General features: G+C 35.9%; 1 protein-coding gene across 1 annotated transcript; it reads right to left on the reverse strand.

The window, feature by feature from the left end:
* Window positions 1–9,199: 9,199 nt before the first annotated feature.
* LOC117334882 (hillarin-like) lies at window positions 9,200–17,158 on the reverse strand. The gene is made up of 9 exons (XM_033894721.1): window positions 17,069–17,158; window positions 16,191–16,304; window positions 15,450–15,676; window positions 14,878–15,080; window positions 13,447–14,345; window positions 13,023–13,191; window positions 11,945–12,225; window positions 10,938–11,123; window positions 9,200–10,237 (listed from the first exon to the last, which is right to left on the reverse strand). The coding sequence occupies exons 1-9, from the start codon at window positions 17,156–17,158 to the stop codon at window positions 10,070–10,072; spliced, it is 2,337 nt and encodes a 778-aa protein (XP_033750612.1). The 3' UTR covers window positions 9,200–10,069.
* Between the last annotated feature and the right edge of the window lie 3,294 nt (window positions 17,159–20,452).

The following is a 20,452-nucleotide window of genomic DNA, read 5'->3' on the forward strand; positions in this document are numbered from 1 at the left end:
CAATATATTTCTCACAAAGCTAATTCAGTCCATCAGCTGGTGTTTCACCTGAAGTCCCTGAAGAAAACGTGTGTTTTAGGTTTGTAACTATTTCCTGAGTGAATAATACATGAAATAGGTACTTTCTATATACAAGAATAAAGATTAGGGTGTTGATATTTTGAACACTCCTAGTATAAATAGAAAGACGTAAATTCCCCAGATGGGGGTTCCCCTGTCCCCTGTTAATATCAAGATTACTGTCTTCCAAGACTAGTATGCTCTTATATGCTATTAAACCTATCCAATAACATCATTTTGTTCTGGTAGGGAAATCTTCAATCTTTAGTTTGATATAATTTTCAAAACATTTGAACTTCAAATGAGCGTGTCAGGGAATGGAGTCATTGGTAATAATATATAGTGAAATAATTAGTTGTGAGACCTATACAATGTAGGCAAATCTTGTTATTAATACATTCCCTTTATAGATACTACATTAAAGCCAAGAGACAAAAAATATCGACATAATAATAATCGGAAATCCCAACACAAATTTATGTATACAGTACTATATGAGACCCTTGCAAAAAATACAGGGACAGAGTTAGTATGTTTCATTGACGACACCCACCATACAAATCTAGGTCAAATCGACGACACCCACCATACAAATCTATGTCAAATCGACGACCCCCGCCATACAAATCATGCAAAACTTGGTAAAATCGACGACACTCTCCATACAAATCTAGGTCAATTTAGCACAATTCATTGTTTCCAGTTCAATGTAAAAGAGTAACGACACACAACGGCAAAAAGTGAGAGAAAAAATCTCAAAACAAACAAAGGCAACTAGGAACGAATATGACATAAGAAACAATGTGGATAGAACAGGGATGATAAAAAATACATCATATTTCTATACATACATAGTAGATATGTACATCTATATACTATGTACAACTGTATACACCATACACAGTACTGTATAATGTACATCTGTATATAATGTACAACTTTATACACCATACATAGTACTGTATAATGTACATCTGTATATAATGTACAACTTTATACACCATACATAGTACTCTATAATGTAAATCTGTATAATATGTACAACTTTATACACCATACATAGTACTGTATAATGTACATCTGTATATAATGTACAACTTTATACACCATACATAGTACTCTATAATGTAAATCTGTATAATATGTACAACTTTATACACCATACATAGTACTGTATAATGTACATCTGTATATAATGTACAACTTTATACACCATACATTGTACTGTATAATGTACATCTGTATATAATGTACAACTGTATACACCATACATGTTACTGTATAATGTACATCTGTATATAATGTACAACTTTATACACCATACATTGAACTGTAGAATGTACATCTTTATAATATGTACAATTTAATAATCATATGTAGTACAGTATATTGTATATCTATATAATATGTACAACTTTATAAACCATACATGGTACTTTTTAATTTACATCTAAATATCCATTTGTTACCTGTTTTAAAACGTTTATATATTAGTTAATCAATGTCTGATCTGACACGAGATCGTTAAACTCAGTTTTAAAACATGTTTATACATTTAAATTGAACACCATGATGACCTCATCAAGGCTCCATTACTGATGACAATTTACGTAATTTGTGTATAATGCATGTAGGCATATATGTAACATACACCTATATATAACATATCTGAAGGTAAAGAGACCTGCTATTTTCGTTTTCTTTATATCAAAAACCAAAAACAAACAAAAAACATTGGTATATATGTCCCGCTCTGGAATCATTATGAGAACTTTAAGAAATATTTAGCAACTGTTTTTTTAATCACACGTGATTTTATGGCATAGAAAATAATCAATTTGACAAACATAACTGAAGATAATGAATTGATATCCAAAATAGCCACTTACTTGTTTTGTTTTTAAAGAACAATCATATTTGATATATTCAGTTAATAGTAGCTAAACATGTCGATGTTTTTTTACAGTATACTTACATTCCTGGAGGATTCCCGTTGGACTAACACATACACGAAAACTGTTATTAATGAGGTCATATCGTTCGTTTTGTACTAACAGAGCTCTCCGAATTACTTAAAAAATCCTTCCTCTATAAGGCAGCAGCGTTGCCATAATAGGTTTGTTTGAGGTTGTGTGAGGCGCCGTACCGCGAAGTCCACCATAACCTTATCAGGGGTTCGGTCACAAAGCTTGGGATATCGGTAGTATTGAGTTTAATGTGTTTAGAGAGACAATACCATTGTCGAAATAATTAACCTTATGTTATATACAAGAGTATACGCATTAATGTTGGAGAGATATTTACACTTCTGCCAAGCTCGGATAACTTGACGAATTAGAAGTTGAGATACCATATGTCACTTTTAAAAACTTTTTGTCTTACGTTAATGCGTACGAAGATTATACCACATCACAATTGTATTAATAAACTTGCAATGCTGTGTAAGACTAGAGGAAAACGTGAACATTCAAGATCTGGTGAAGCAGACAATTCATTTAATAGCCGTCCTAGTCAGTGCACATAGTGATTCATATTCTGATAAAGTGTACGGCCACTGTTCCAGGAGGCCGGTTCCCGATATACCGTAAAGGCGAGATTGTGTATTGGTAGATATTAAATACCAAAGCTACCTCCTCCCCATATACCGACGGGAACGCCTCAGAAGTATACACATTTCTCACAGCTACCAGACTGTGTAACAGTTGGCCACTGCCCTTAGCGACATTTACAGGAGCCGTGTACCTAGTGTCACAAGGAGGTGGACAGGGTTGAGTAACCTTCACCTTCATTTCTTCACCCGGTCGACTCATACGTCGGAGGTTCATATATATTTTCTTGTACAACCATCATCATCACCAGTAGCAGCACCAGCACCAGCAGTTGCGTCGTCCTCTTTTCAAATGTTTAAATAAATTTCAGTATTAAAATATATGTACTAATATCCTGTATAGTGTATTCAATTAGGTTATATAAGGTTTTGTATGCGAGTACATAGTAGACATGTAAGTATATATAACTGTTTATTTTAATTTCTTCATCCATGTATTGCTTTTAATTCAAGTCTTCATTTTATTGCTTGTTACCATAAGTAATACTATTAGTTTCTTCTAAACAAATTGCGTGTGTCTGATTTCTACAGTAATTCTTAAAAAATATCAAATGAATAAATGAGCAATTCATTTATTTATAAGACAAGAGAGGAAATATTTAAGTTTTGTTATAGATTTTTTATTTATTCACTCGCACATGTACATATAAAAATGTCATTCCTAACTATATACTACGTACATGTTGATCTAAGCTGTCTTTTCATTTTATTATATTGAATTCATGTGTGAAGAAAACTTTTCTTTCTTTATATTATGTTAAGTGCCAAATAGTTTTTTTATGGGATAAAACAAATTAAATATAATTGCTCAGACATTCTTGTTATATAATCTCACAAATTAAACTAATTCTGTGTTATTTTGCTATAATTATCTATCTAACTTTCACAAAACTATCTGATAATTGTAATTATACTGTATATAATGTAATTTTTAAGACAATCACGTTTTTCTTTCTTTATCTGAGGCATACATACCAAATGAAGAGTGTTTGTGCTGTGTAATATATGTGGACAATACCAATATAACGTCTTCTAATGTGCCCATCTAATGTACATCCAGAATATATGGAAAGATATTTTCCCATTTCGCTTCTAATTGAGGATATCCTAACACTAATCTAGTAAAGTGTGACTGAACACGTCGATTGTTTTGAGGAACAAGGACTTATCTCCAACATGGAGTGCTTAGAAGTAAAGGGCCGTATCTCAAATTTATCTATTTTTAGATTTTGATAAATTACAACTACGAGTGATATTCTCTTATAGAATCTGTACATTATATCAATTGAAATGGTATAATTCTGTTTAAATACTTTGTGATTTAAAAGACTTAGACAATTTCCATTGATTTAAAGTACATATTCTATTAGAAAAGCTCAGTAGGAATTGTAATTTATCAAAATAAAAAAATTGATAAATTTGAGATACGACCTTTTACTTCTCAGCACTCCATAAACAATCGACGTATACCTTGCAATATAAAGTAAAAAATGAGATAAACATAATTTAGCATCCACCTCCCTGGATAAAATGATTGACATCACCACCTGAATATGGTTAGTTTTTCTGGTATGATATATCCTAAGTAACCGGAAATTAAGCATCCATTTCGTCACGAGACAACATCAGTGACACTATCGTAAACAATAGATCAATGAGGTATAACGAATATGTACAACTTAATGTGTCTACTGGGGGGGGGGGGGGGGAGTAACCCGAGAGCCTCGGCACTTTCTTCATGGTATTAAGTGTGATCCTCAGAACCATTCAACCCACATAAATGAGGTTTATTTCGGACATTTTGATCACCAGATAAAATACTACTAGTGCGATAGTGGTATTTCTATAATACGTAAGATCAGTAACAACATTTTCGGTCAAGGTCGGTGGTTTACTAGACTTCTCGTTAAGGTGTTACGAGCTATGTGCATTATTAGTTATACTTTCTGAATAACAATGCATATATGTATATAGACAAATGCGTATGCAATCCTTTGTATGTATTCGACGTTTGGGGTAGGTAAGTCATTATACTCGGAAGAATAGCCAATGTTCTTTTGAATAAGTTAGAACGAACATTCCTGCACCAGTGACAATCAAATATTAAATATTAAACCATAAGTTTAATCGATTTGTTTCTTACTATTTTCTTCTTTATATTATTTCTTACTTTGTTGTGTTCCTCTTCTTTCTTTCTTTCTTTCTTTCTTTCTTTCTTTCTTTCTTTCTTTCTTTAATCATATCAATTTTATCTATTCTGAAAGAGACGCTACAAGTTGAACACAATCGTGTAACACTTCATGTAACAAGAATTTAACCTATGTCATTAACACCTATACTTAATCACGCGTAAACGCAGTGCCCTCTGTGGCGTGATTTATGGCACCTGACCAGTGTTAGGTACCCACAGGAAAGGTTATATAACAAGCTTCAGTAGCATTGATTGTGTTTATCAATCAAACCTTGAATATATCGGTCAGATATCATAATGTACATTTCGTTGTAAATATCAACTACACGTGTAGCTCTTTATTAATTGTTGTATCAGATTTGGCATTACACAACACTATGGCGGACCTGATTGGATTCTGACGGATTCTCGTATTCCATACTACAATGTATATCCCTTCTATTCATTTTCCTCTCTTTTCTCGTCAGCTGAAAGACCGTCAGGCCGTAATAGCAGACTTACGAAACCGTTAAATAAATAATAAATAAATAAATAAATACATAAATAAGTAGGTGTTTACACTATAACCAATCGTTCCGTAAGAGTATATATAGTGTTTGGTTACATTTATGCTCTGTTGTATTTTGACAAGTTTTGAGAAATAAATCAGATTTTCTTTTTATATGCCCTTCGCATCATTGATGGGTCTACATAACTACACATGTATTGTATGTAATATGCAACATGCATACACTGTGCCTATTTTGTAAATAACTCTACAAAATACACACATGTAGAAAAATATATGTGATGTAAATAATATAACTGGTTCTAATAAGTATTTCGGGTTGACGATATCTTTGTTGAGAGAAGGTCTTCAACAAACTATTAGTATGCCCCTGAGACTAAACAGTGTCTCTTCCATGTCCAACTAGTTATAAGTCAGACTTGTTAGAAGTCAGACTTGTTCAATGTTTATATCACTACTGTTGCCGTTGTCACTACCCTGGCTCTCTCTTTGAGGACATGATATAACCTTGATTTGCACGAAATTTCTATCTGTCGGGTGTCATCGATGCAACAACAGACGCTTACGATTTCGGAACACTTGGTCTTGATTTATCTAAAAGGATTTCAATAGTATCTGTGTAAATATGGGTTTTTTTAATATTTCGACCTGTGCTAACCATCTTAGTTCAAATAAAAATAGAAACAGTCAGTGATTTTTGTTATAAACAATTATCAAAGACGGGCGATCTGAGCAAATGTCGACTATATAATAATTATATTGTCAATGTGACGTTTTTCGATAAATTCTCAAAGATTTACAACAAAATCTTTTTTAGAAAATAAAGCAACAAGTAAAAAGATAAATTCATAATTAAATAAGTAGATAGATAAATAAAACTTGGACCAAAAATGGCACCATCAAAATGGAAAAACCGATGATTGAAATTAAATCAAATCGCCATGCTATTACTAAATAGAGCGCGACGGCATAACGTAGGATGACGTCTTTGATCTCACACTACTTCATTGATATTAAAGGTCCTTACCTGTAATTGCCACGTGACTCGTCATCAAAGTGAAGTGACAGGTATCCTTCGACCTGATTCTATAACTTTCGTCATGGTAATCAGTTTAGGGTAATGTCGCCTCAACGTCTGGGATGGTGTTCAGTGTAAGGTTCCATATGTATCAGAAGTTAACGCTTGAGAAGTTGGAAGTCACAGATACGACACATTTAAATGTCACTTATACCTGTATTATATATTCAGTTCTTATTCTCCATTATATAATCCACCGACCAATACTTTAACTTAAGGAACGATACTGAATTATACGTCTCCAGTTACGGTGGCCCGCGGACATCTGGGGCTCCATGTTTATTGGTAGGTGTGGAGAAGCCGGAGGTAAACAATTTGTATTATTGATCTGCTATGGCACACGTTCTTAGCTCCATCAGAGGAATATCGGCATAGACGGTCTGGTCAACCTGACCGTCGTCAATAAACCATTTATGTTTGTCTTTTTATATTGTTAAAAAATAGATATCCAGCTTTTAGGGAAACAGCTCTCAAGTTAGATAAATTATTCCACTTTCATAATCGTAATTAAAGATACTGACTAATTGTTACCTGCCAGTTCATTATCATACTACCGACCATGATAACCTCCGATTTTTAACATATAAAAATCGAATTCCTCGCATAATATTGATGATAAAAGAAAGTTTCCCGCGTTTTTTTCATTACACAGTATAAAGCTATACTAATCAAACCGGACAATATTTTTGTTTGGATATGTAATTATGTACATATGTATGTTTGACCGAATGCGTTTAAGAGGCAATATTTTCATGATAGACGATACAAAGTATAATATTGTTGTAAAATTGTACGTTGTTATTGTCAGGAATACTGTGACGTGGATATGATAAGAGTGCCTATTTCATTTATATACGAATGCATGTACCAAATAAGTACCATGTGACGTTTGAAATCATGGCATTTTTATCATTAGTCCTTTATGCCTCAGTCTAAAATCAAGACATTGTTCTTTTAGGGCTAGATACCGACCAGAACTTGTAACCCTATACTGGGCTGTATTAATGCTATTGATTAAACGATTGCTAGTTCAGTGGTCGATAACGGAAGTGCCCTGTATAACACTAGTACGTGGACTTACCGGGGTGTATAGCATGGTCGCTGTAAAGTCTGTTTGGTAGTGTTAAAGTTTCGGTAATCCTGAACATATTTATACATTCTATGACTGTTCATTATCCTTGCCATCACCCAAATGGTGTATTTAAATTCTTTTTGTATATGTCATTTTTAGAAGGAAAACAAACCCGTAAAAGTATATGTTTGTCGTTGCATATAGGAATTTAAATGGAATAATCATCTACATTATTTATATTATATCGTATATATAGGGTACGGTCAGAAAATCGCTTACGTTTCCGGTAAACACAATTGGAATGTGAGCGGCTTCTGGAGCAATTAAGGTAGGGGAATGATTAGAAAACATGATATCTGATAGCAAACTAAACCGGCATAGTGATCACGGAGTAATGCGCATACTGGATAAGTGGAGACTGGACAGTGGTCACTCTGGACAAGTGGTGACTGGGCAGTGGTCACACTGGACAAGTTGTGACTGGGCAGTGACAACCCTGAATTAGTGGTGACTGGACAGTGATTACAATGGATTAGTGATGACTTGACAGTGGTCACACTCGATTTGTTGTGACTGGGCAGCGGTCACACTTGACAAGTGGTGACTGGACAGTGGTCACAATTGATTAGTGGTTAGTGGTGACAGGACAATGGTCAATCAAGTGGTGGCTGGACAGTGGTCACACTTGATTAATGGTGACTGGACAGTGGTCACTCCGTATTAGTGATATAATTTGACAGTTGTCACTCGTGATTAGTAGAGATTAGAGAGTGGTCATACTGGATTAGTTGCGACTGGACAGTGGTCTTTAATCTAGAAGAGAATAACCAGGCACCTTCGTCAGTCACAAGCTTTCTCACTTTTCTTCATTTTTGGATCCTGTTTATCTAACTCTCATTTTGTATGGAAAGGTGATACAATTTCTTTGGTAAAATCCTATTTATCGTAGTTATGAATATAATTATACCTGATATCATCAATTAAACTTCATAAATACTTTTCTAAATTGTCATTGTACTGTGAATGCGAAGCGCAAGTGTTTAATGGTGGGAAACTAAATCTGACAGTAAGCGATTTCCAGGATAGGTAATAACATACTGTTAACGTACATATTTTAGTGGTTATCTTATTTCAGCGGTTTTCGCGCTGGGCTCATTCCGCTGAATTATCAGTACGATAATTGAAGTTTACCTACATTGGTTTCTATAGCAATCATTATTGGTGGTGCGTTAATTCCTCATTCCGCTTATCTGTTTTAATTTGGTTCTGCGCTAAAATTTCAGTGTGTCACTTAAGTAAGATTACAGTAGTTTGATTTGGTTTGACGTCAAACAAAACAAACATGGTTCAATATTAATTGAGTACAAAAGACAATGACAATATGTATACCGAATAATGAATTTACAGCTGGTTTGTCATTGTAGGACTGTTCAGTGATGCTTGACTAGAAGAATGGAAACAGGCCTAGAAATAATTAATACATAGAAAGAGAGATACATTTTAAAATAACAAGAAATACTTATGATGTATTCCGCACTGGTGCAACTTTCTGATTTAGACGTGTATTGAAGGTATATAGGGCGAATCACCAATTGGACGTAAAATTAAAAATTAAAAATTAAAAAAAAAAGATAATACGATTTTAAATAGCAATTTAATAACTAATTTTGACTAGTTTAGGAACATGGAATTCCTGACAATGACCATTGACATCAGCTACATATTTAAAACATACTTTCATCAGTAAAATGTCGTGACAGTGTATACAGTGTCCGAAACGCAGATCACAAAAATACTTCTACATACGTTACAGGAAATGGAATACCCTGGTATTTTAATACTTTACATTTACTGGAATGATCATAACATACATGGACTAAAGTATTGTTTTCCACCATGTTAAAATATAAATATTTGATGAGGAGGAAAACACACATTCTTAAAACATCTTTAAACACACACAAAATACTACTGGTACACATGTCCGGATACCATTCTACACCACAGTCATTCAGCGGAGATCTGTTTGGTTGCAGTTATAAGGTTTCGATTCAAAGACGAATCCTTATCACTGTAAAACATTAAATAAATACTCTATTCTTTCTAAACGAAGTTAATTGTCATAAAACCATTGTTTTCTACAAATTTGAGGAATACGATTATGTCAGTTGATGCAATGTACCACCAAATAAAGTTCATAAGCTATACAGCGAGTCTGTTAAAAAGAAAATCACTTTATAAGACAGGAGGCCAATGGGCCTTAACGGTCATCTGACTTTAAAGACCGTAATACTATAGTAGTATACATACTCAGTAGCAAGTATAGTGGTACTGATGGCTATGGCGACGGACCATATTGGATTTCCGACCGACCTGAAAAATATCAACCGTTGGACCATCTCAGGATCATTCCATGCAAGTGATCGGAATCCCACTGTGTTTTTCAAGATGGTAGCCATCTTGGATTTCGGACCAACCCGAGATATAACAGTTATGTGCTTTGAACAGATCTACAGATACCAGGATTTCCAGGAGCGAACAAGTCGTTGGTACTAGTAGTCGTCCGTGTCGTGTATGACGATACTCGGAACAGAAGCCTGCATGCCCATTTGACCAATCGAGATCTGGTCCTCCCCTCCATAACGAGTAACTTGTTGGAGCTTTTCGGTGGAACCATGTTCGGAGCTCTCGCCAACTCCGGCCGAGGAAAGGTTAGTTATCTAGAAGGGACGAATCCAGTGAAAATGTACATTAATATTTCACATAACTCATATCGAAATGTGTTTCTTCATGCTATGAAAATTTGGTAAATCACAACTCAAAATCGATTACCCGTGAGTAAAATATAAACAGAAAGATTTATTGTAAGAAGGCTCCTAAAAAATAGGAAGAGATAACATTTTCAGGTGTTTCATGTTATCGTTGACACCCGTCATACAAATCTAGATCTAATCCAGGTAAAGTCACGATCTCAAATGATAGTTAGGATAGTGATAGCCGAACCACGAAGCATATCGAAAAGCATACAAGATGTCCGACTTCATATTGCATGAGGATCTATAATATTTCCAGATGAGACTATGATGTTGATAATGAAACTATCCCGTGGCCTGCTTTAATATGCAAATAGTTGGCACAGTTGGTACATGATATTGTTTATCGTAGCTACATATATAAGTATGATTCTTCAAGAATTAAAACTAAACGGTTATACACAAGATAATGAATGTTTTTAAGTATTGGAGAAGCTCATGTCGCATCAATATGGATTTTAGAAAATATCATAAGTCATTATCAAACATTTTTTTCGGACATTTGGTGATATATTGTACTGTAATCTCATTTCTCAGAACTGATAAGATATTATGAGATAATAGATAACATACTCATGTATGTGTGCTTCTTTTAAGTTATACATACCCAGTTGTAGAATGTGCCTGCTCCAGCACTGGCCGTGGCCACAGCCTCTTTATCATAAGGAGTAATAAGATTCATCGCCTTCTTTATCGTCTTCCCATCAATGTTGTCATAATCCAGCTTCTTTACCCTGGCGAGGAGGCTGTCTCTTCCTGCTCGTCTCATCAATGTTTGTAAGTAGTCCCAGTACTGCAAAAACACATACTGCAATCTCATGTATAATATTCAACATGGATAGTTTCGCTTTCCTCCAATCAAAAACAGGAGCGACTATTTTACATCATCTTCATGAGCAGCAATGCAAATACGTTTACCTTCCATATTTAGAAATGTGCAAGTGTCAGTTTGACGTTTACATCATTACGAAAAGATACAGCGTACAGCCTAGGTTGCATGGTAAACGTGATTAATTTAATTTCTCTTTTGTTACTTCTATCCTGCTTCCTGATAGTTACATCCATGCTTTCACAGTAAATGACGTTTACTCGTCCCAGATATTTCGATATCAAAGTCGTTGTTCACCATATTACAAATTCCGTTTTTCAGGTTAGCAGCTGATAGAGACACTTACACTAATGGTTCAAAAGATGTCGGTTGTTCAAAAAACAGATGTATGGTCGACATCATAGTCTCATAAGAAAATATTCTGATTTGTTATAGTGTGTAAGCTTACACAAAGGTACCCAACAACAAATGGTTAGGTCATAAAGTCAATTCAAATTATCATAATTGCAATGGAGAAACATATAGAAAGACAGCTTGAGGGATTTTTGTAGTAACTATAACTTTGGTAAGTAAATGTGAATGATTTACATGATTGTGCTATATACATTGAGAATCGGGGTATTGATGTAGACTCTGATATACGTACACTTGTCTTGCACAGCCTAGCCTTAACATTCTTCTTCATTTGTTTAAAAAAAACCCTACATATACAGAACCATGATTGCCTTTATTTCTTAAAAAAAATATATTCGTAAGTGTCTTTTGAATGCTAAACAAAAACAAACCTCTAAATCGTTGCTTTTCTCGCCTAGAAGCAGAAAGGTTGCCTTCATAACGTCGAAGATGATATCTTTAGGAACTTGATAACGGTGGATCTCGGAAATGGTCGACTGCTTCATCGCTAACACATCGTGTGTGTACTTCTTAAGCTTGCGAAGTTTATTGAGGATATCGGTGGCCTCGGCTATCTTGACCTGGAGGGCGTTTCTGTGACCTGATGAACTCGCCTTTTCTATAGCATCCTCCAATAACTCGATATTCTCTCTTAGAATGGCGGTCTTCAAGGCTGTACGAGAAAAAGAAGATGGAGTTTAGAAACGAAGCGGGGGGGGGGAAAACGTAGATGATGTTTATAAATGTGTAAGAAGTGCATCGCTAAGTATGGCAACATGCTAATTAGTTTGTTCTATTACTGGTTATAAACCAAATCGATTATTACATTTTATTATTATGTATTAGTCTTGATATAGAGTTAAACATCTACCACTCTATTAAGTTGAGCAGTAGAGCTTCAACTAAATCTGAGACTAACTTATAGATTTGTATGAGATGTGAACACTCATATAGTCATACTTCCGTATTCGGAAGATACTAAATATGAACTGAAGCTGTAAAACGATGCATAATAGTAGCACATTTATACTTTGGTTTAGTGATAGACATACTAGTCAGTGATGTTAGGAACAGCATATCAGCGCTTTCGTCCTTCTTGGACTCGCTCGTTATGGTAGGGGCTGAAATTCTAGGGTGGAAGCTAAGTAAATAAAAATAAATCTTTAGTAGTCCTACTTACTGGAACGTGTTTATTTTAGTGGGGGTTAATTTTGCGATTTCGTTATGATACCTTTACATGTCGGGGGTAATTTTCGCGATCAAAAGGACTCCGCTCGCGTAAATTTCCTCGTTTATAGAATTCTGGTCTGTATAAACCATATTTTCAGTTGTCGCCATCTCTCGAGTCTATTCACTAATTGCCTGTATCTCATTTCTATTGTAGTCATGCAGACAACTAGCTGATAACGGACCTCTTTTAGAGAAACTGAAGTCATGATAAGAACGAGTATTAGACCTATATTAGCCTACCTTGAAGCAGTTTTAAGAACTCGATCCTGTACTGAGCCTGCTGTACGATTCCAGTAATATCCTCCACATCCAAGCTATTGAACTTGTCCAGTGCTCTCTGTAGGGCTAAAGGATCATTGGACGTCAGCAGTCCTTGGAGAGTGTCCCGTGCCTTCTTCTCTAGTGGATTCTATAAATATATAATAATATAAGTATTTACAATGGACTCGATAATAAAGGGTTGATAGATAATTTAGGGTGTATGCTGCTATGCAAATATATACATATTACACTGTATTTTGTGAATTGGCCCTTCCCCAGTAAAGTGTTAAATACTTTTAGCAATATTGAAATGATATTCACATCACTGACAATTATGACATGCATCTTTCCTATACCTTTGTTTAACTCGATCGTATACCTCTATATTAGTTGTAATGCTTACCTCATACTCGCGCTGTTTCTTGTTCGGGTCCTCAGATGAGAGTAGATAGTTACACACGTTTTTACTCGGTCCATCCGTGTCCTTGTCCTTGGCGTTGACCTGTAAAGCATACTCCCCATTCTTTGGAACACTGACATGCAATGTTAGCGAGCCAGGTGTCTGCTTCTGGACGATATGTTCCTTCAGTTCTTCACTTGGTATGTTATTATGCACTAGTGAAGCACTAACATCCACGCGTTTTGTGAGGTTAAATCTCATTTCTATTGACTGTCTTCCACGTATCCCTACAACACCTGTGTTGTGGGTCTCTGGGTCTAAGCCAGCCTCTACCGTCTCTTGCGTAGGACCGAATCCTAATTCAGTATTTATTGGGAAGGGCTCACAACGAAGTCTTGCTTTATTACATATAATTTTAAAGAAACATAGCCATTCTTGGTCAGAATCTAGCACCGTTAATTTATATATACCTTTTACAGGGAACCTCATATCGAATATAGTCTTGTCTTTTTCGTTCATGATAGCAACATATTTGTCAAGTTGTATATCTGCAGGGATTTCTTCGTCAGACTCTTTGTGATTGAAGAAGAGTTCGTACGAGAGCGTGACCGAGTCAGTACCAGCCAAAGGCTTTAAAGCCACACTACACTTGCCCTCACGGGTCTGAATAATTCCACCGGTACTGCTGGTCAACTGGATTTTACGAATGAAATAAGCTGGCCGAAAGTATGGACAACTAACGTACTTCCGCTTGGACATTGGCATCTGTAGAAGCTGCCAGCTTTCGTCATCAGGAAAACACCGATAGATTAATTCGCTAGGATCAGTCAGGAAATAGTACTCGTTCACAGTAGCTATGGTTACTCCTTCCGACTTTTCCTCCTTCTGGCGGACTCCTTGGCCTGTTTTAGTAAAGTAATCATGCCTTAAGTCTGATAGATTTATGATATACAATGTACAACATACATATTTCCTTATGTGAATCTTAATTTTGCAAGATACATTATTTATTTATCTCTTAATCTTTGCTTATCAAAACTACATAAGATTATTATATCATATTATAGTTCTCTCTCGTTTTTTTTTTTATAAAGGAAACAAATCTGAGTAATGTGAGATATTTGTATTATGCAATAATACAATAAGTCGTGAATGTTTTACATTGAAGCTTTCCTAATCTCATTAACTACTTCCTTTTATCTCAGCTTAAGATGAAATGAAATCATTGACATTGATTACCAAACATGAGATTCGTTAATAGACTTCCTCAGTACGACTACTGTACGCCATAGTGTGTTGGAGGTTAAATGAGCGTATTGGAGGTTATATGTTTGCTTAAATGGTGATTGTATGTTCATTAAAGTAGTGTATACAATCATATAACCCAAGTGTAAGTTACAACATAGACCAAAATCACATGTCATATTTCACCACCTTTTGTCTCCACCAGTGTCCACGCCCCGGTACTCTTGCCCACGACAGCCGACAAGGCCCAGAGAGGGAACACGAGTCTCCAGCCTTTGGCCACGTACACAGCGTTCCACCAATTCCTTAGTTTATCCACGTCCTGATCTCCTACTTCGTATGCTGCAGACTTGGCCAAACCTCTGATGATCACGCAAGGTATCTTCGCTGCCCTGAAACTCAAGCGAGGTCACAATAGAGTGGAATGCCAATGAAGTAAAAGGAAGCAAAATATGTTAAAATACTCAAACTTTTCGCGCACTGCCAAATGAAGACTTGGCACACTAACATTGTTTGGTATAAAAGTAGTGTAGGCATTTAGAAAGTGTAATTAACGCAATCAAGATTTAGCCTATGTTTCCTATGGGAAAGGCGCTAAAATAATATTACCGCTAACATATCTATATTCACAGTAAACACCAACGGGCAATATGCTATTTTACCACAAAGATAGCATAAGAGAAAGATTATCTGTGGATGATAGGGAACACTACTGCGTTTTTTCTATGGATCTGGTACCTAGATAATTTTGATGTACGTACCTACACATGATGGTAAACATTTCAGCGTAACTTAATTTGCTGGCAGACATCAGTTGCAGATGTCCAAGGGGCGAATCCGGTGCCACGTTATTTGCGACTTCGTGTTGGTCTTTGTGAGTGGCTATCCACATAAAGATCGCCCGGACCTTCAACACGTCGTTCTTCTTAAAGGGCTGAACTAAGTTGTTTAATAGGTCCGGCATTGTTGTCGCTGAACCAGGACTGACCTTCCATCAGAATAAGCAATAGGGGTTATCATTAGAATATACGTAAAATATGAATGATTCTTGAATGATAACATTATGTGTATCTATAACAAAAGGCCACATTTCCTGCATCATGTTACCCTGATATTTTAGTAACATTGGCAAAACAATCTCGTAAAAGTCCTATAACAAATATTTCCCTATGTTTAGAGCTTCTTCTCAATACCTTGCAAAGAAGTTAACACTTTTCTTCAACTAACATTTAGCTTTCTGGGTCCAAAAGATGATTCAAAGCAAGTTGAGTCGAAAGGCACTCATCCTTAATGACCTATTTGAATTTCCTCTACTGGGCACTCTTATTTATCCGCCATTGTGAAATACTGTCACGTAGAATCAACACTATGTTGATACTTGTTGATATGTCTGGCGGTTTCGTTGCCATCACAACTCTCATTGAGATTGTGACTCTACTTGCATTTGACCTCGAATCACATGGTAAATGTGGCCAATGAAGGTGTACAGTTTACCAACTTACCGATTTGGCATGATTGTCTGCTATTTTCGTATCCACATTGCTTAATAAGTCGACTTTTTTGTTTGGCGGAGGTTTCGGTGGCGGGTACCCATTGATGAAATCTGGTATTTTTGTCTGAAGAAAACAAAGATTAGAGTTGGATAAGATGATAAAATTTGTGAATCTGTCTAAAGATTTACCGTTGATTAATGTTATGTGTTTTGGTATTATTTGGTATTATTGATTTTTAGCCATCAAATCGGGAAAACAAGAACCCTAACTCAGCCGTTTATTTCAACCATTTTCTCAGACGTATCTGAAATACCGAAAAAGAAAACATTTACCATGTTTGCAAAATGACTAATGACTAACAATTTGAAATGTAATCAAGTCATACGAATACCTTTATAACACATAATGTACCTCGGTTAATAACACTCTCCTAACACTAATTTAGTCGTGGAGTTGTACAGAATAAAAATTAATTAGTCATTGAAATGTACAAAAAATATTAATCATGGAATTGTACAAAATAGAATTTCAGTTATGGGATTGTTTAAAATGAGAATTTAGTCATAGCATCGTTTGAAATGAAAATTGCATCATGGTATTGTGTAAATTAAATTACGTTACGGGATGGAACACAAAATAATTTTAGTCACGGGATTGTACAAAATAGAAATTTAGTCATGGAATTGTACAAAAAACGCACGCCTTTCAACACAAATTGAGAGAAGAGCCCAAAAGATTAACCCACATCATACAGCTGTTTTGTCCTACAGATAAAACATATTCTGAAGACTATTAAATATCTAAATTGACAGTGTAGACATGACAATATGACATAGACAGGTTAAGATAGAGGTCTATCTGGACATTACATTTCTGAAGACACTTACCTGTTTATCGACCTCTGGAGTACTTTTTTGTGGAGACGCCTGTACGATGGGAGCAGGTTGGACGGTCCCCTTAGAGGATTTCGCTCCCATATTTGGTACAGGTCACTGAACCGGAAACATCAAAACACACTAGTCTCTTATAGTTGGTGTGAAGAAAAAATAGCCATGCTAATACAATAACATCGTTAAATTTATAACAGACTAGTGGTTACATATCTCATTAGACTCCCACCAACCCTAATTCTCGATTCAGATTTCTCTGTTTTATCTTCTACCGCATTTCAAAAAGGTAGAATCTCTATCGTTTTCCATGTTGAGCGAGAGATATATCTTAAATTAAAACCCTAGCAAGACATTCAAGAAAAGAAAATTAATATGAGAACATCTTTCACAAAGCAACACATTATCTACAAACATTAATGTTTCTTATATTAACGTAAAAATTTAAATGTGCCTACCGTCCTCTTTATATACTGTATAAACAATACTACGTTGGATAAAGACTTACCTACCGTCATCTGTATTAACAACACTATGTTACGTACATACTTACCTATCGTCCTCTGTTTATGCTCTATAAACAACACTACGTTACGTAAAGACTTACCTACCGTCCACTGTATATACTCTATAAACAACACTACGTTACGTTAAGACTTACCTACCGTCCTCTGTATATACTCTATAAACAACACTACGTTACGTAAAGACTTACCTACCGTCCTCTGTATATACTCTATAAACAACACTACGTTACGTTAAGACTTACCTACCGTCCTCTGTATATGCTCTATAAACAACACTACGTTACGTAAAGACTTACCTATCGTCCTCTGTATAAACAACACTACGTTACGTAAATACTTACCTACCGTCCTCCGTATATACTGTATAAACAACACTACGTTACGTATATCGTATAAACAACTCTCATTACGTATAGACTTACGTACCGTCTTCTGTTGAACAACACAACGTTACGTTAAGACTTACCTACCATCCTATGTATATACTGTATAAACAACACTACGTTATATGAAGACTTACCTACCGTCCTCTGTATATACTGTATAAACAACACTACGTTACGTAAAGAGTAACCTACCGTCCTCTGTATAAACAACACTACGTTACGTTAAGACTTACCTACCGTCCTCTGTATAAACAACACTACGTTACGTTAAGACTTACCTACCGTCCTCTGTATCAACAACACTACGTTACGTTAAGACTTACCTACCGCCCTCTGTATAAACAACACTACGTTACGTAAAGACTTACCTACCGTCCTCTGTATATACTGTATAAACAACACTACGTTACGTAAAGACTTACCTACCGTCCTCTGTATAAACAACACTACGTTACGTTAAGACTTACCTACCGTCCTCTGTATAAACAACACTACGTTACGTTAAGACTTACCTACCGTCCTCTGTATAAACAACACTACGTTACGTAAAGACTTACCTACCGTCCTCTGTATAAACAACACTACGTTACGTAAAGACTTACCTACCGTCCTCTGTATATACTGTATAAACAACACTACGTTACGTAAAGACTTACCTACCGTCCTCTGTATATACTGTATAAACAATACTACGTTACGTTAAGACTTACCTACCGTCCTCTGTATAAACAACACTACGTTACGTAAAGACTTACCTACCGTCCTCTGTATAAACAACACTACGTTACGTAAAGACTTACCTACCGTCATTTGTATAAACAACACTACGTTACGTTAAGACTTACCTACCGTCCTCTGTATAAACAACAGTCGTTACGTAAAGACTTACCTACCGTCCTCTGTATAAACAACACTACGTTACGTAAAGACTTACCTACCGTCCTCTGTATAAACAACACTACGTTACGTTAAGACTAACCTACCGTACTCTGTATAAACAACACTACGTTACGCAAAGACTTACCTACCGTCCTCTGTATAAACAACACTACGTTACGTAAAGACTTACCTACCGTCCTCTGTATAAACAGCACTACGTTACGTAAAGACTTACCTACCGTCCTCTATATAAACAACACTACGTTACGTTAAGACTTACCTACCGTCCTCTGTATAAACAACACTCGTTACGTAAAGACTTACCTACCGTCCTCTGTATAAACAACACTACGTTACGTAAAGACTTACCTACCGTCCTCTGTATAAACAACACTACGTTACGTTAAGACTAACCTACCGTACTCTGTATAAACAACACTACGTTACGTAAAGACTTACCTACCGTCCTCTGTATAAACAACACTACGTTACGTAAAGACTTACCTACCGTCCTCTGTATAAACAGCACTACGTTACGTAAAGACTTACCTACCGTCCTCTATATAAACAACACTACGTTACGTTAAGACTTACCTACCGTCCTCTGTATAAACAACACTACGTTACGTTAAGACTTACCTACCGTCCTCTGTATAAACAACACTACGTTACGTTAAGACTTACCTACCGTCCTCTGTATAAACAACACTACGTTACGTAAAGACTTACCTACCGTCCTCTGTATCAACAACACTACGTTACGTTAAGACTTACCTACCGTCCTCTGTATAAACAACACTACGTTACGTTAAAACTTACCTACCGTCCTCTGTATAAACAACACTACGTTACGTTAAGACTTACCTACCGTCCTCTGTATAAACAACACTACGTTACGTAAAGACTTACCTACCGTCCTCTGTATAAACAACACTACGTTACGTTAAGACTTACCTACCGTCCTCTGTATAAACAACACTACGTTACATAAAGACTTACCTACCGTCCTCTGTATAAACAACACTACGTTACGTAAAGACTTACCTACCGTCCTCTGTATCAACAACACTACGTTACGTTAAGACTTACCTACCGTCCTCTGTATATACTGTATAAACAACACTGCGTTACGTAAAGACTTACCTACCGTCCTCTGTATAAACAACACTACGTTACGTAAAGACTTACCTACCGTCCTCTGTATAAACAATACTACGTTACGTAAAGACTTACCTACCGTCCTCTGTATCAACAACACTACGTTACGTTAAGACTTACCTACCGTCCTCTGTATAAACAACACTACGTTACGTTAAGACTTACCTACCGTCCTCTGTATAAACAACACTACGTTACGTAAAGACTTACTTACCGTCCACTGTATAAACAACACTCCGTTACGTTAAGACTTACCTACCGTCCTCTGTATAAACAACACTACGTTACGTTAAGACTTTCCTACCGTCCTCTGTATAAACAACACTCCGTTACGTTAAGACTTACCTACCGTCCTCTGTATAAACAACACTCCGTTACGTTAAGACTTACCTACCGTCCTCTGTATAAACAACACTACGTTACGTAAAGACTTA

The sequence above is a fragment of the Pecten maximus genome, chromosome 9 (assembly GCF_902652985.1).
Source record: "Pecten maximus chromosome 9, xPecMax1.1, whole genome shotgun sequence".
NCBI lineage: Eukaryota > Metazoa > Mollusca > Bivalvia > Pectinida > Pectinidae > Pecten > Pecten maximus.